At 47.6% G+C, this 13,338-nt stretch overlaps 5 protein-coding genes across 5 annotated transcripts; 2 read left to right on the top strand and 3 right to left on the bottom strand.

Annotated features, from left to right (window-relative positions):
• The first annotated feature begins 132 nt into the window (after positions 1-132).
• Positions 133-1,731, top strand: F5Y00DRAFT_231884 (ubiquitin-conjugating enzyme E2 35). The gene is made up of 6 exons (XM_048007085.1): positions 133-247; positions 344-516; positions 575-712; positions 790-878; positions 952-1,083; positions 1,160-1,731. Exons 3-6 carry the CDS (start codon positions 660-662, stop codon positions 1,342-1,344), a joined length of 459 nt encoding a protein of 152 aa, XP_047866648.1. The 5' UTR covers positions 133-247; positions 344-516; positions 575-659; the 3' UTR covers positions 1,345-1,731.
• On the bottom strand, positions 1,726-3,388 carry F5Y00DRAFT_231875 (NAD(P)-binding protein). The gene is made up of 2 exons (XM_048007084.1): positions 3,052-3,388; positions 1,726-2,976 (listed from the first exon to the last, which is right to left on the bottom strand). The coding sequence occupies exons 1-2, from the start codon at positions 3,252-3,254 to the stop codon at positions 1,944-1,946; spliced, it is 1,236 nt and encodes a 411-aa protein (XP_047866647.1). The 5' UTR covers positions 3,255-3,388; the 3' UTR covers positions 1,726-1,943.
• Positions 3,389-4,132: 744 nt separating this feature from the next.
• Positions 4,133-5,274, bottom strand: F5Y00DRAFT_27389 (uncharacterized protein). The gene has a single exon (XM_048013254.1). It carries the CDS (start codon positions 5,098-5,100, stop codon positions 4,408-4,410), a length of 693 nt encoding a protein of 230 aa, XP_047866646.1. The 5' UTR covers positions 5,101-5,274; the 3' UTR covers positions 4,133-4,407.
• A 1,640-nt stretch (positions 5,275-6,914) lies between these two features.
• On the bottom strand, positions 6,915-10,413 carry F5Y00DRAFT_27364 (phosphatidylinositol 3-kinase). Its single transcript, XM_048013217.1, has 4 exons — positions 9,976-10,413; positions 9,831-9,917; positions 9,661-9,762; positions 6,915-9,601 (listed from the first exon to the last, which is right to left on the bottom strand). The coding sequence occupies exons 1-4, from the start codon at positions 10,206-10,208 to the stop codon at positions 7,090-7,092; spliced, it is 2,934 nt and encodes a 977-aa protein (XP_047866645.1). The 5' UTR covers positions 10,209-10,413; the 3' UTR covers positions 6,915-7,089.
• Positions 10,414-10,776: 363 nt separating this feature from the next.
• Positions 10,777-12,934, top strand: F5Y00DRAFT_231868 (uncharacterized protein). Its single transcript, XM_048007083.1, has 2 exons — positions 10,777-12,443; positions 12,497-12,934. The coding sequence occupies exons 1-2, from the start codon at positions 11,300-11,302 to the stop codon at positions 12,682-12,684; spliced, it is 1,332 nt and encodes a 443-aa protein (XP_047866644.1). The 5' UTR covers positions 10,777-11,299; the 3' UTR covers positions 12,685-12,934.
• The last annotated feature ends 404 nt before the right edge of the window (positions 12,935-13,338 follow it).

Here is a 13,338-nt window from a genome sequence, read left to right as displayed (position 1 = left end):
TTTCGGTGTGGAAATACCAACGTCCGACTAATGAGGGGCAGCAACCTTCCATGGAACCTTACCTTAATAAGACCGTTAAGATACAAAGTTACAAACGCCTTCACTGGCCACCGGTTCCTTATCGCAGGTGACATCCCACTTGATTTAGTCGCTACCTGTACCTAGTCGTCTGGTCGTCAGTCTTAGTTCTTTTGTCCGCGACGTCGGATCAGCCACGAACTTTCTTGAACTTATACGCAGTTTAAAGGTAACTATTTTATTTAACTATTTGTTTCCTTACCCATACAACCTGGTCGTCTGCTTTCCCCGGAATTCCTTCCAAAGCAGCAAACTAACTACCTAGGTACCTGCAGAGCACTAATAAACAAATAAGTGCTTCCCCGCCGTCGCCGATATAAACGGGCGATTGCAAATCTTACCTACTTTCCCCTGAGCTGCTACCACCGGTACGGTACGCCTTGTGAAGCCGTGGCGCTCTTTAGCTTTCCCGCTCGTAATACTACCTCTACCAGCCTCGTTAGCATTCGCCCGGTCCCTTCTGCTCCTCCTCCTCTTCTTCTTCTAACAGTTCAAGGAGTTTCCCGTGGAGAATAGATAAAGCGACGTTCTTCTCATTAAGGTTCTCCCCGTCACCATACCATACCGACCAGAATAACAGGATGGCGTTACCTAAGCGTATCGTTAAAGAGACGGAACGTCTGATGACCGAACCGTAAGATCTAACCTAGATGCCCCGGGTCCGTGCTGCGTGTTTGCTGAGGTCTTGATACCTAACCGAGCCGTTCGCAGTGTTCCTGGTATCAGCGCCGTTCCCCACGAAGATAACCTTAGATATTTCGATGTTGAGATCCACGGCCCCTCGGGATCGCCGTACGAGGGTTCGTGCACACCTCCCATTTCCCGTCCCGTGCAACTGATAGATCTGTTCGCTGACCATTCCCCAAAATTCAGGAGGCGTCTTCAAGCTCGAGCTGTTCCTGACAGACGACTACCCGATGGTCCCACCTAAGATCCGCTTCTTGACCAAGATCTATCACCCCAACGTCGACAAGCTTGGACGTATTTGCCTGGATGTGCTAAAGAGTCAGACACCTTTTACACCTTTTCCACTCCCATCCATCATAAAAGTTGGATCTATTTATTAACGCCTTCTCCCCAGACAACTGGTCGCCCGCTCTCCAGATCCGAACGATCCTCCTCTCGATCCAAGCTCTCCTCGGCGCCCCCAACCCCGACGATCCCCTAGCCGCCGACGTCGCCAAGAGCTGGAAGGAAGATGAGAACAAGGCCATCGCGACTGCCAAAGAGTGGACCAAAACATACGCCACCCCTCAGCCGAAGTAGAAGCGTAGGCTGCTGAAGGCTGCTCGTAATATCCGCGAGTGCCTCAGGCGTATTTCGAGACGCATCGCCTGTTGTATTCCTCGTCGTAAGGCTCGATGGTCATCTAGAGACGCTCTAGGAGTCAATATTTTCGAGGCTACGACATGCGTTTAGTAACCGTTAGATAGGAAGAGTTGAAAGTACTACCTACTCAGTCATCATCCAGTTAGTTAGCCAGTCAAGAATCTCTTACTTCAGGGGTCGAGGAACCCCTTCTCTTTCAAATTTTCATTAGCATGGAACTACACTGGCGTTCAGCGAGTTGACCGGAAGGTAGACGGTGGAGGACTGTAGACATGCACCTAGCAATAGCGCAGTTAAGCAAATAAAAAAAAATATGACTCGGAATTGTTGCTTGCTTTTAGCAAGTCATGGTGATGCATAGATATTCAGTCCCAGATATTTCTAGAGTGCCGTGGGGATGGAACACTATATCAACTACATAGTATACCACGATAGCATTACGATAGCCCAATATCTTAAGTACAAGCCGATGCCATACCTACCATTCAGCAAACACCCCCCCTCCATCTAGGTTAGCCTCTCCCTCCGCTCTCTCGCTACGTATCACGGAACACAAAAACCCCCTTCCCAGACCTATACCCCTGCAGCGTGCCCTGCACCGCATCCCTGAGGGTCTGCACATCCGTCTCCCAATGCCACGGCACCTCGACGACGGGCGTATCGCGGAACTTGCCCTCGCGCACCAGCCCCAGGATCTCCGCCACCGTGCGCGCCTTGGACCCCGGGTCCCCGTCCGCCCACCGGCTCAGCCAGAACCCCACGAATCGGATATCCTTGAAGATGAGCAGCCCCGTCGGCAGCACGACCGGCTGCCGCGCCATGCCCCCGTACGTCACCATCGTGCCCCCGTTACCCAGGCTCTTGGCGACGGTAGACGCGCTCTTCCCGCCGACGCAGTTGAGGCCTAGACGCACGCCCTCGCGCGCCCCGCGCGTCCACTCCGCCAGCTGGTCCCTGAACTCGCGGGCCTGGAACTCGTCTTCCGTGACGACGTGCGTGGCGCCGAGAGCAGCGAGCTCGTCCTTCAATTTCTGCGTGTCCTCGGGCGTCTCGCGCGCGCGCACGACGTTAATGCTGCGATACCCCCATAACCTACCCAGCTGGATCGCGGCGCGGCCGACGCCGCTGTTCGCGCCGTTCTGGATGAACCAGTCGCCTTCGCGCAGGGGGCCCGGGTCCTTAACGTAGTCCCTTAGCATGCGGTATGCGGAGCACGGGTTTACAGCGACCGTGGCGACTTGCAGTGGATTAAGGCCGTCTTTCTCGACTTTGATGACGGTGTCGGCGGGGGCGAGGGCGTGCGTGCGCCAGGTGCCGAATTGGGTCTTCTTGGGGATGACCCAGTCGCCGCGTTGCAGGTCGGGGGATGACGAGGAGACTACTTCGAAGGCGCCTTCATTGCCGGGGACGACGGAGGGTTCGGCGGTTCCGAGAAGAGTGCTGAAGGAGGGCTTGGCACCGTAGGTGCCCTGGATGATATTTACGTCTGCGGGGTTGATTGGTGAGGCAAGGGAGCGTAGGAGGACGGAGGAGGAGGGGAGGCTCGGGGAAATGGAGTGTGTATGTAATCTATGAACAAAGCAATGGGGAATTTGTTAGTCTATATGAAACCATTGCAAGATGTTAAGTATAAGTAGGACTTACTTTAAAACGTCCTTCGGTTCACCATATTCGCTAAAGACGAGAGCCTTCGCTTGCGTGTAGCCATATGGTCCAGATTTATACCGAACTTGTGTCTGCGACGCCGGTACCAATTTCACATTGACTCTGCATTGGCCTGGTCGAATCAAGCCCTTAGCTAAGGAATCAGCTATTCCTTGCGCCCTAAGCGGTCGGATACTAGCCATATTGCCGTAGACGTTGCGAGTTTAATCGTGGGACAAACATTGAAGTCTCCCAAGTTTCGAATGGAGCTGCTGATAACAAAAATTCGGAGCTCTGGAAGCTGAACTCGGCAATGACGTTATATCTTATCATAGCATTGCCGAACCGCTTTACGATTGGCCTAAGCTAGAGCTACCTTTTTCTAGGGCTTACCAAAAGCATGCTCCCCTTTTTATGTGGACGTTAAAAAGTTCAGCCTCTATACTTGCATGTACATGCATGTACCTAAGCTACCATGATCACTTCGAGAGAAAACATATCATAGTCATATAATAACAACCCGAAGGCGAGGCCATATGATCTGATTTGCCTAGTCGTCTTTGGACTTAAATGCTAAAGAACAAGAGGATTAAGTAAATGCCCACGTACGTACGTAGGGAATATCAGAAACTCAGAAATTCGATACCTTCGCGCCAAAGATGCACTATTTCACAAAAAATGGTGTAATACTCTCCAACCGGAAGGTAAATATGAACTCTCCCACTATCGTGACACATAAGCACATAGCCGTAAATATTAACCGTTAGATGATTGAAGAAATCGCTCCGTAACTTCTTTGCCGCCATCTGCCAACTCTAAGATATTTTCAATCCTCCGCTGTCCTTCTAGGAGCGATCGTCTTCCGCGTCCATTAAGAATCGAATCGTTGGTAGTCTCCTTTTACCATGAGAATAGTAGGACAAAAAAGTACCCCCAAACCAAAGAAATAAGCGGGGGCGAGGGAGCAACACACATAACATACATCGGTCCTTTTCCAGATGCTCTTGATGTAACGCACTTATATGACGCGCGTGGGAAGATTTGAGAAGGGGAAGAATAATAATATCGAGTAAAAATAAACCGATGGGGAAAGAATTGACAAGGTATGTCGATGAATGAGCTCGCGCAGGAGCTGGGTATCTAATATTCCACCCTCCAAAAGGCTTTTTTTCGCAAAAGCAACGCCTCCTCCGCTCGCCTCGAAAGAATCTCCATGCCAAATGTCAAAAAATTACTTTGCCGTAAAACAATGACGGCTGTTTTGAAGTTAATCTCCAAAGCTCATGAAATGCAAACGCAGGCAACCAAAACACGGCCGTAGATGGGGTATCATATGTTGCGAAACAATTCCCTAGGTTATTTGATTCCCTTAAATAGGTCATCGCCGAGATGAGTATCGACTTTAGTTTTAAGGGCGCTCAGCTCCGGAATCATCGGCGGCGGGGGGCCGGCCGGCTTCTTGGGTTCCTCGATCGGGTGTTCGAATACTTGACTGGCCCTCTTGGCAGTGTCGTTCGACCGTAACCGTTTGAACCAACCGCTGGCGCGTTTCGACTTTTTCTCTTCCGCAATCGTACTTGTTGTCCGGCTCGGAGGTCTCGAGTTACCAGGGCTAAGAAGTGATCCTTGTTCATCGTAAGCATTGTTCAATAATGTTCTGCTAAGCAGGCGTCTAAGGCTTCCACGATTTGACGGCACGGGGGACACGGGACCATCTTCTGCTGGGCGCTTTGTGCCGGCATTGGCCGTGATAGTGTCAAGTTCGGGTTTATTAGGGAATGTACCGTGACCATTAGCAGCACCATTTGTTTCCTGCTTCTTTTCGACTTCTTCACGGAGTGGTGTCTTCGGCGGCGATGGAACCTCTTCCTTGGGCAATGGTACCTCTACCTTGGGTGACGGTACCTCTTCCTTAGGCGACGGAGGGGACGGAGGTGGCGGTGGAATATCGGTTCCGTCGGTTAGGGAGCCAAATTTGAAATCCAGAGCTGGAAGCTCGAAACGTTTGGCAGACGACGTTGCCGCAGCGCCATTACTTGTGACGGACATGATTAGAGAGCTAGAGGGAATGCGCTGACGAAGTATGTCAGGACCGTTACGGAGTCGGACACGGTTCGCTATCGACTGTGGAGTGATCTGAACGTCTTGAGTCAGAAGGAGTGTGTCGAGAACGAAACGACCAAAACAAAACCTAGCGCACGAGCTGGTAAGGGGGGTGAAAAGAAAATACTAGTACGAACCGTAAACGCACGGGGCTCGAGAACTAAGTGGCCCCCAGAGATTCGACCGGCTCGGAGATGATCGCAAGTTTTCAATAGTAAAAAAGTACGGAGTTTTGTTTACTAGGCGTCTTCAGCGAGGGGGAAGTCAAAAGCATCCCGACGCAATGCGATTGGTAGGGTCAAAAAAATAACCTCCAAGTCAAAGGCAATTGAGAGAGTAGCGAGAGGTCCAAAGCAGTAGGAGAAACAAAGCCAGCGGCGCGGTGGGTTCTGTTTTCTGGGTGGAGAGACAGAAAGAGAGAGGGAGGTCAGGCCAGACCTAGGATTGCTAGGATCAAGGGTGTCGAGCCAGAGAGCGAGCGAAGTTGTGGCTGGGATACTTAGTGTACTTCGGAAGCTTCGTAGTCACTCTTTAAAATGAAATGATGTGCCTCGAGACCGTGCACAAAAAAAAAGCCTGAAGATTGTATTTGTGCGAGATGGAAATGCGATTTTATTCACGTCGATTAATTCGGATCAGGTCGGCTCGCTAGGTAAACGATGTTAAATATGCGAACTCGGGGGGATACAAGCTCGAGGATAAGTATTTCGTTCTCAATGGCTGATCAATACTTAACGTGCCGTGATGTTGAAGGGTTGAAAGGTCCCTGGATTTCTCTACAATGGCTTAGATGTGGATTTGTGGATTTTAGTCTAAAAGCTAGATCAGAATCGGTACCTTCTTGGACAGATTTACCGACTAAGCCTGCTAAGCTAGGTGGGGATAACCCCGATAAGGAAAAGTCGTATTGACCTATTTTGGATTGAACCAGTGAACTTGGATTGAACTTGGGATTCAACTTACACGACTCTTGGTGGTAACTCTTGGTGGTACGAGGTACACGTACAGTACACGTACAAGAAACAACATCAGGCCATTGAACGGTCTTTAATAAAGGTTAATTCGTTCGTGGATTTCTGATCTTCCCAATATTTAACCTTAAACTTACTTTATTTGAAAGATAATACGAGGTGTCCACGTATGGAGTTCCAAGTATGAAATATCACGACCAGCCCCCGCTTTACGTACCGGTAGTCAACTGCGCCTCAGATAAATATGGTACCCAAGGTACCTCATACCTCTATATCCGAAAAATACGAGCGATATATATTCTATATTCTTATAGATTTCTACTTTACTTTATCAAGAAAGAGATCAAATCCAAATCAATATACTCAATTTTTATTTCGTACCTATATAAGATGCGACGTGTAACTAGCTTAAGGAGGCCACATGTCGACGAAGTAAGGTATTCTATTGTTAGATACCTTCAAGACACTGGGGGTGGAAAAGAAAAAAGAAAAATAAAGGGGGAGAAGTGCTTACGGCGGCTCCAAAGACTTGGAGAAGTGATGCCAAGACTCCACATCCGCAAGCACCGATCGTTCAATACGTATGACGGTAGCGGGGCTGACGATGGCTTCTAGAAGCAATGCTGATAGGCTGAACAACATGTTCAGTTCAATACGTGAGCTAGTCTGCAAGGTGATGTAGGTACATATAAGACAGACCGCTTCTCAGACGCCCAAGCCCAAGACCTTCAGCAAACCGATTTGCTTTTTCACGTTGTAGCTGCAGCGTTCCGCATGTATGTTTCACATAAGAGCTTTACATATCCTGCTGTTTGTATTGCGTGTTTACGCTGGGTATCTTGTATCGGATGGAACCGACATAACTTGGACACTGGGCAAACCCCGCTGGCACCCGCTTGAGAAAATCAACGTAAACCCAATGAATAAACCATACATACCTAGTGTAAATAACCCTTAAGCGACTCTAAGGTCTAAAAGCTTGGACCCAATCATGCAGTCGATCAATAACGACGGGCATGATACCGTTAAGACTGTCCTCCATAATCCGATCCAAGTGTCTAATCGCATCCTCTTCATTCAATTCTAAATGGAAACGCTCCTTTACCTTGAATACCGCCTTGTCCGGCTCAGCCTTGATGTCCGGGATATTAGCATGGACCATTAGACTAAACAGGTTCAGAATTAGGTTCGACGATTTCCGCAGCGCTGCGAACGCTAGGAAGCAGTATTGTTTAAACTGCAGATACTGCTCGCTCGGGGGATTTGAACCGCCCATCGCGTCGGCCATCTCCTTGCTGAGCTTGACTGCCGGTGCAAACGGTTTAGGGTCCCGACCGAGGATAAACCCGAAATCAGCGTGAAAGAAATGTCCGTCTGGTGTTAGAAGAAGGTTGTCGAGATGTCGGTCGCCCACTCCCAATATATAAGTGATTACACAGTAGCCCGCGCACGATTTTACAAACGTGTCAAGGGTTTCCTTCCGTACTCCCAAATATGCTCGCTCATCAGGATTGTGCTGTTTGAGGTAGGCAAGAGCAGGGTTGTTACGATATTTATAAGAGATTGCAGCAAATGTCTGGGACGGGATAAACTGAGAAGCTCCAGCAGTTGTACTGGTTGCGAGAATTTTGTAAGGCGTCAATTTGAGATCCAAGTTCTCCTTTTGGAGGAGTTGATCCATGAGGGTAATGATCTGGATAACGAGCTGATCCTGACGCAGGTCGTCGCCAGTCTTGAAGATGATAGGGTATTTGCTTCCTGATATTGTCTTGAATGTGACCATGATTGGCGAAAGTGACGATTTAAAGACCCGCGTCTCTTCCGGAATGACTCCTGTGACCATGACCGACGGGTCGAGGGGTATAGGTACGGCCGGATCAATAGATAAGAGTTCGTTTTTCGGATCAGCTAGGAAATTTTTGACTTTATCGACCTTGCGAGCGACTGACTCATTAGAGGCCTGGATTTCGGCCGAAATTTTGGATAAGACTGTAACAAGCTCGGCTTGTCTTCTAATGGTTACTCTCGTTTCGCGGCCACCGGGACGGCCCTCAAGTTCCTTCATGAAGTCATACTGAACCTTTGCGTACATGGTACGGACTTCCTCGCCTTGCTCATTGCTCTTGTCGTCATATTCAACCCCGAGGTACCAGTAAAAGTAGTTTCCAAGGGTGAAGTTCTGGACAGCTCGAGAAATTAAGAAATTTGCTAGGGAAGATGCTCGTACAGTAGCTTCGTTGGAGTCAGCTGATATATGTTCGAACTTCAAAGCCTGAACTAGTTGTAGTAAGTAAAGGAGCAACTCATGGTCATCGGCCTTCCTCAGTCGGTCCACAGCATACGCTCTTACAGCCCGGTTATCAAAGGTAGGACCGAGCAGCTCAAGCGCATCGTCCACATCAATATCAGTCCATTTACCAAGGACTTGAATCGCTTGCTTAGATTCGCTCTGGTCCTGCCAGTTAACGGACTTGACGAACTTCGTGAGAGCCCGCTTATCCTTAGTCAAGTGGTAACGAAACTTCCAGACAAGATCCTTTTCTTCTGGGGACAGAACGTGTGTGGGCGAATATGACATAATCATATTAAGCTCGTCACGAACCTTTGCATTAGGTCTCAAGTCTTTGTCTAGTATTCCATGGCGATGCTGACTCCTGACAAGGCGTCTATGCTTGCTTTCTGCGGGATTATCCCGTGCACCAACTTCGGGATCATAAATCCTGACTATGCGGCTATCCATCCTGTTTCCTGCGTCACCAGGGCCGTTGATCCCAGGGCCATACGAAACCTCGGGAGGAGGTTTTAGAATAATATTTGATTGGGAAGCTGAAAGGTGCTGGAAAGATGAGATGGGCGGTGGGGGATATTCGTGATCTGCGAATACAACAGGAAAATCAAAGCGAGGTAGTTCGACATTTAGCATGAATCTCGATGGGCCAGGTCTTGGCGGATTTTCAGCCGCGGAGTCGGTCGTTTTATCTTCGCCCCCGTCCTTCCCAGCACCATCCGTGGTCAGTGTTGCTTGGAGTTGAAATGATTTGACTGAGTTCTTTGCTGCTTTCAAACCACGCTTCTCGGTTTCTCGAAATACAAGCTGATCGAGCCATTCAACCCTAGGTATCTCATTCATCTCATGCTTCTTAAATAATTTCTCTAGACGCTCAAGCTCCTCGGTTTCCTTGTCCACGAGATTATCATCTTTTTTTGAGGCACCTCTCGTCTTCGCTATGCTCGACGGCGTAGTAGTATTATCGTTTCCATCTGCCTGTTTGTGGCGGTGAACTAGGCACTTCTGTCTGCCCTTCTGGAGCTGGTTATCCTGGTCGAAGAGTGGGAGTGTCGTCCCGCCGAATGGAATGGCGTGGCCCTGAGCTTGTTTCCCGCCGGTGGGGGAGAGGTCCCATATCGTTATTGCGAGATACGAATTAATCGGGAGAGATTTGATTGGTATTGGGAGATCAAGCCATTCGTTCCATCTAGGATGTGTTAGTCAACGTATCGATCCGCTTAAAGGCATCTACTTGATCGATCACACCTTCTTTCATTGCGAAATGGCTTATACGATGTCTGTATCGGGACGGTTAGGGGCTTCGAGCCAGCCCATACTTGGACAGTAACATAGAGATCGGAATGTGGGCTATATGAGCTTCAAGTTAGCATGGCGCTGTAAGGTAAGTACTGTTTAGCTACTCGGAATGCACACGCCTCAGATTAGAGCCTATATGTCTAAGCTCAGGCCTTGACAGCAATGTCGAGTACAGATGTGGTGTTTCGTCGCCCTCTAGATTTATTCTATACGATACGTGTTAGTTGTCGATAGCTGGTCGCAACCAGGAAGCGATCCTCATACATGCGTATGCTGACTTGACGGTCTAGCGACTCCGAGCTGGCAAAAGAAAAGGGTTCCATTATGGGAATTCTTATTCCATAATAGCTTCGAGACGGTGGGTATGGGAAGTACGATATATCGTCGCGATATACAGAATACAATACAGAATATGTTATGTTACCTAAGGTTAAGTATGCAAATGGTGGGCGCATGTGCTTAGCTTTAAGTATGTAGAGTACTGACCCTGCCGTCATACCAGATGGCTTATCTTATCAGACAGCTTAAACCAGTGCCCCTCTCCACTTAGCAGTTTCCTGTAAGTACAATATGTACTATACCGGGAAAATACGCTGAGGCGAAACCGTTATAATATTGAAATGTTTGTTCTATATAATGATCTTTGATTAGATATTGATGTTTTGGGAGGGGACTAATTTTAGGAAGGAGTAATGATTAAAGTTTGCAATAATAATTGTTGAGAGTATAACGCTAATAATAATAATTTTTTTAAAAAAAATTTAAAAAAATTAAAAAAATTCCTTTTTATTTTTAAAAATAATTTTGGGATGCGCACTATATTTAAATATACCATTTTATTTATTAAAACTGTAAATAATTAAAGTTTATATATTAAAAATTTTTAATTTTTTTATTAAAATTATTAGCGTTGTGTTCTTAATAATTATTGTTGCATGTTTAAGTATTGGCCTTTGATTAAGGATTATTATATAGAGTAAGTATTTTAATATTATAACGGTTTCGCCTTAGTGTATTTTCCCGCTATGGTAGGTACCTAATGTATGTACTCCTGCCACCCCTGCGCCCTAACATTGCACTTTACTCCAGACCCACAATATTTCCAGATCTTTGGAAACCTTAACAACTCTTGCGTTTGCGATTCAGCATTGGAACTTTAACCAATTCATATAAACTTTTGAACAGACGTATGAGGAATTAATTCTCTTTTCGTAAAACCGGGCTGTATACATTTAATTAATCTTCTCTAGTCAGGTTTCATACTACCTAAAGTTCCCTCACATCCTCAAACAGGAGATCTTGGACTCAGCAAGTTTTATACCTATCCAAATATTCACATCAGCCACGGTACGAGCCACACAAACAGTTCATCATTCAATTTATTTCAAGTCGCGTTGAGGCTTGCCAGGGACGCGACTTTACGCGTCTCATTATCGCGAAGAGTGTGATCGCGTATGGAGTCATGACATATGCCAGCAATAGACATCTCCGAAACTGACTAGAATTCTTCACGGATAAGACATCCATATTCTAACCCTTTACTCAAACATATTACCGGGTCCTGCTCCTTTCAAGCACCTAGTCAACTATGTCATCCAGGGGCTCCTCTCCCGCTTCAAGATCATCCGGCTCTTCGCCAGATCCTGATAGTCGCCATAGTTCATTAGTTATCCGAGATAAAGGAAAAGCGACCGAGAGCACCTCCAAAAGAAAGCGGGAATCAACTAATGGCGCAGAACACGCTAATTCGCGGCAGCGTACGCGTGAGCCGGATGCTGAGGGCGGAGTTGCGGGGGAAGATTTCGACCCAGATCAACCCGCGGAAGAGAGACGCGAAATTCATAGCGGTTATCGGCATCTCCACCGGGATCTATACGAGAACAATGATGAGTATCTAAAAGGAGATTCAACGGGTATACACGATACCGTACGGAAAGCAAATATACAATTTGCAGGTGTGAAGCAGCCTGCAGAAGCAGCCATGGACTCCAAGCTTCTAGTGAGCGCGGCGGATGCATCGTACCGCAAAACAATCCGCCTAACTGCGGGCAATATTGCTCAAGGTGTTGATGTAGATGAGTTCGTCTCAAAGTGTATCACTTACATGAGACTGGGATCTGGGATTGCGGAAGACGATGCAGCAGAACTGACTGCTACTCAACAGCATCGTCGGAGGCCGGGTCGGGGAGCCCTAGGGGACGAAGGAGACGACGATGATGATATCGGTGACGAGGGTGATATGTTCAATTGGGAGCATATTGGTCGATTCGCTTGTCTTCCAAATATTAAACGCCCGGCAACACCAGGTTTTCTCCTCGGTCCCCTCTCCGCGGAGGTGAAGAAACGAAAAATCGTCAAACGTAGTGCCCCATTCAGACCCAACAATCTACAGGAAACGCGGCCCGAGGTTCTAGATGCTGAAGCTGTACAAAGATCGGAAAAGAACGATCTTACTACCATCTGCTCCAAGATTCTTCAAAGGCTGAAACAGGTGCAGGAAACGGCCCAGGATGCCGTAGAGGATGCCGTTAACCGCGGCGCAACCGATGAAGACGCACAAAGACTGATGGACCGCTACGGTCTAAGAGATACTGGCGGCATAGATCTCTTGAGATTCGTGGTAAATCCACGATCCTTTGGGCAAACCGTGGAAAATATGTTCTATGTGAGCTTTCTGATTCGAGACGGCCGTATTAAAATCGACTTCGACAAGAACAAGTTACCAACTCTGAGTAAGTTAAGACATGTTCTAGATGATTCTATCAATACGCTAACCCCATTCAAGACCCAGTCGGTCGTGAGGATGAAACAGCCGCCTCCAAGCATCGAGCTCAGAAACAGCAAGCTGTGTTCTCCATTGATATGAAGACATGGCGTGATATCATCAGCGCGTTCAACATCACCGAATCTATCATAGAGCACCGCAAAGAAGAAACTTCTCAAGGACCCGGGTCTCGAGGTTGGTACAATTAGTGCTAGTTTTGTTGCCAGTCGCATTTATCGTAATGTGTTTCTGGACCTCCTAGTACGGGTTCCAGTGGTTGGTTCGACTGAAGCAAAGCCCACACGAAACAGACTCTAGTTGATGTGTATAAATAATAGATAGATACCCCTAAACCGGTGGAAACCCCAATTGCAATAAAATCAAGCTTGTACACTTGATTAGTCGTGAACTGCTCCGTAACAAGCTCCGATCCTTGAGCATGTCTATTTTGAAAGGTACGATTGCGAGGCTTCACACCGAGGCACTTTTTATGGCGCTTTCAAGTGAATTAAGCCTATATATACCTATATATACCTAATATAGGTATATACGAATAAAATCCCAGCAGTAAAAACCTAGGATGACATATAGATTACATTTTATATTTACTAGGTGACTGCTAACCCAAGCGTATAGGCTATTGTCGAGGGTACTCCGGTAGCTCGACGACTTTATGAAAAATGCGGTCTTCGCGCAAAGCTTGAAGAAATGCGCTTCGATGTCGGAGATGAATTTGCTAGCACAAGGAAGCCAAAGCTTATATTCATGGCACGAGAGCCTACGAAGTAAGACTGGGCGCTTGGACGCGAAGACCATACGGCTTGTTTCTACGCAGAGTCGTAGCTCCTCCAGTATCACCTTGA

This window comes from Daldinia vernicosa (assembly GCF_022497035.1).
Source record: "Daldinia vernicosa strain CBS 139.73 unplaced genomic scaffold F5Y00scaffold_13, whole genome shotgun sequence".
Taxonomy (NCBI): Eukaryota; Fungi; Ascomycota; class Sordariomycetes; order Xylariales; family Hypoxylaceae; genus Daldinia; species Daldinia vernicosa.
The sequence above is the reverse complement of the archived record's forward strand: the minus strand, read 5'-3'. Positions and strand labels throughout refer to the sequence as shown.

Coding starts and splice junctions, on each gene's coding strand:
- F5Y00DRAFT_231875 (XM_048007084.1), bottom strand. CDS start 3,254: ATGGCTAGTATCCGACCGCTTAGGGCGCAAGGAATAGCTGATTCCTTA. Junction 2,977..3,051: donor GAACCGAAGGACGTTTTAAA/GTAAGTCCTACT, acceptor CTTTGTTCATAG/ATTACATACACACTCCATTT.
- F5Y00DRAFT_27389 (XM_048013254.1), bottom strand. CDS start 5,100: ATGTCCGTCACAAGTAATGGCGCTGCGGCAACGTCGTCTGCCAAACGT.
- F5Y00DRAFT_27364 (XM_048013217.1), bottom strand. CDS start 10,208: ATGACGGCAGGGTCAGTACTCTACATACTTAAAGCTAAGCACATGCGC. Junction 9,763..9,830: donor CATATAGGCTCTAATCTGAG/GCGTGTGCATTC, acceptor AAGCTCATATAG/CCCACATTCCGATCTCTATG. Junction 9,602..9,660: donor CCATTTCGCAATGAAAGAAG/GTGTGATCGATC, acceptor AACACATCCTAG/ATGGAACGAATGGCTTGATC.
- F5Y00DRAFT_231884 (XM_048007085.1), top strand. CDS start 660: ATGGCGTTACCTAAGCGTATCGTTAAAGAGACGGAACGTCTGATGACC. Junction 713..789: donor GAACGTCTGATGACCGAACC/GTAAGATCTAAC, acceptor AGCCGTTCGCAG/TGTTCCTGGTATCAGCGCCG. Junction 879..951: donor CTCGGGATCGCCGTACGAGG/GTTCGTGCACAC, acceptor CCCAAAATTCAG/GAGGCGTCTTCAAGCTCGAG.
- F5Y00DRAFT_231868 (XM_048007083.1), top strand. CDS start 11,300: ATGTCATCCAGGGGCTCCTCTCCCGCTTCAAGATCATCCGGCTCTTCG. Junction 12,444..12,496: donor GAACAAGTTACCAACTCTGA/GTAAGTTAAGAC, acceptor ACCCCATTCAAG/ACCCAGTCGGTCGTGAGGAT.